The sequence below is a fragment of the Phragmites australis genome, chromosome 3, assembly GCF_958298935.1.
Source record: "Phragmites australis chromosome 3, lpPhrAust1.1, whole genome shotgun sequence".
Taxonomy (NCBI): Eukaryota; Viridiplantae; Streptophyta; class Magnoliopsida; order Poales; family Poaceae; genus Phragmites; species Phragmites australis.
The window spans coordinates 2,505,537-2,507,485 of NC_084923.1; the positions used below are offsets into that span (position 1 = coordinate 2,505,537).

The 1,949-nt window shown below is 57.2% G+C and overlaps 1 protein-coding gene across 1 annotated transcript; it reads left to right on the top strand.

Moving 5' to 3' along the window:
• Positions 1 to 532: 532 nt before the first annotated feature.
• Positions 533 to 1,236, top strand: LOC133911532 (uncharacterized protein At4g08330, chloroplastic). The gene has a single exon (XM_062353808.1). It carries the CDS (start codon positions 708 to 710, stop codon positions 1,107 to 1,109), a length of 402 nt encoding a protein of 133 aa, XP_062209792.1. The 5' UTR covers positions 533 to 707; the 3' UTR covers positions 1,110 to 1,236.
• The last annotated feature ends 713 nt before the right edge of the window (positions 1,237 to 1,949 follow it).

The following is a 1,949-nucleotide window of genomic DNA, read 5'->3' on the forward strand; positions in this document are numbered from 1 at the left end:
CCTGGCCAAGGAGTAGCTCCTCGCATTCAGCCTTCCCACCATCACTGCCCCACTTGCGTCACTGGCCAGCCATCTGCGCGGCCGAAGGAGCCGTCGCTAGGAGGCCCCTTCCTCGGCCAACCTTCCTCTCCAGCTCCCTTTCTCTCCCGTGGTCCCCCCTTCCCACCTCGAACGATTTGGCAAGCTCGTTTTCCTCACTCGATTCGGCGAGCAAAGGGAAGAGGATGGGGAGCCAATAAAAATAACGAGCGGGGTAGGGAGTCGGCTGGAGCCTGTTTTTAGCAAAAATCGCTATGTATAGCGATGCCGAGCTAGATAGCAACTCGACTGGATATGCTATTACATGCCACCAACGATGCCGAGTTAGATAGCAACTCTGCTGGATATGCTATTACATACCACCTGCGAGAACCACGAGATGGGCCGGGCTCACCATCTTTCCGGGATTGGCGCATGGCATCCCAACGAGCTGGGCTTCGGCAAGCACTCCAGGTTTTGTACGTACGCAACCACCAAACAGAAGCTTCTCCAAGGCAAATGCCGGTCCAACGCGGCAGCCGCCGCACGTCAAACCAAATCGCGTGCAGCTGCCGTCCTCGGTCCTCCCAAAGAAACCATCCCCAAACCACGCCAGAAAACACCCAAATCCCACCTCCAACCGAGCAAAATCCATCGAAAAAAGATACCCACGCCGGCTCGCGGGTGCGATGGCGTCGGCCCCCGGCTACTACCGGTGCGCGGCGTGCGGCGCTGACCTGAACCTGTCCTCGGCGCACCTGTACCCGGCGGACTTGTACTTCGAGGCGGGCAACAAGGGCACGCTCTCCTTCTCGTGGGTGGACGAGTCGCGGCTGCGGTTCGCGCCGGAGGACCGGATCCGCCCCTTCTTCGAGACCCTCAACTACTGGGGCATCCAGCGGAAGCGCACGCGCATCAGCTGCGACGCCTGCGGCCGCCTTATCGGCCACGTCTACGACGACGGCCCGCCGCTCATGCAGGGCACGGGGCAGTTCGGTATGGGGCCCAGCCAGGTGATCCCGCGCCGACCCAGGTACCGGATCAAGATCAAGGCCGTCACGGCCAATTCGGCGCCGGCCGCCGCGTACTGAAAGCTGTATGTACCGTGGTCTGTGTGTTCGGAAAGATCGTGTGATTTATGCTGCTATTAACGTCCTGTAATCGTGTGCTGTTCTCACTTTGTTTCGGCAGTCGCAATAAATTTGACCTTTTCCACCATCGCCCTGCATAGCACATTAGCCCGTCCCAGCAACGCGCCGCCGCCCAGGAAGCCTCCTCTCCGCCGGCGGCCGGGTCCTCACAACGCAAACGCGCGCCACGTACGTCGAGTCCGCACGGCCATCGCATCCCGCTGACTGCCGCGCCACGCTCTGCAGCGCCAGCCGTCCTCGCCGTTCGCGCACTCTCACGACGCCGCTACATCCCGTCCGAGGCAGCCGCGCCATCGGAGCCAATCTAGGCCACCACCAAGTGCACCATCTCCGCCTCTCCTCCCTCTTCTTCCTCGACGCACCCGATTTCCCTTATCTCTACATCTCCGCCCGGAACGCGAATGTCTTCCCCTGTGGCAGCTGATGCACCGTGGTTGGTATACCAGATGACACGACCACCCCATGAACATTTCTCTTTTTTCGTTCTCCCTCTTTAGAATTTATTTGAGCTTGAAGTTTTGTGAGATTATGCTTCGCTGTAATACCCATCTATAGACAATTTTGTAGAATTTTTGGTGTTATATATCGAGCGTATGGAAGAGATTTGCGGGTGATTGGAAATAACGACCACCCTCATTAAAAAAAATTCTCTTCTTTACTTCTCCCAGTTCCGAATTTATCTCAGTTTGAAAATTTGTGGGATGATGAGGCTATGTATCCCCCTTCTCCAGGAATTTCTGTATACTTTTGGGTTGTGATTTGGAGTGCAGGGAAGTGATT

What these genes read in the sequence shown, in the direction of transcription:
- LOC133911532 (XM_062353808.1), top strand. Translation starts at nt 708, where the DNA reads ATGGCGTCGGCCCCCGGCTACTACCGGTGCGCGGCGTGCGGCGCTGAC.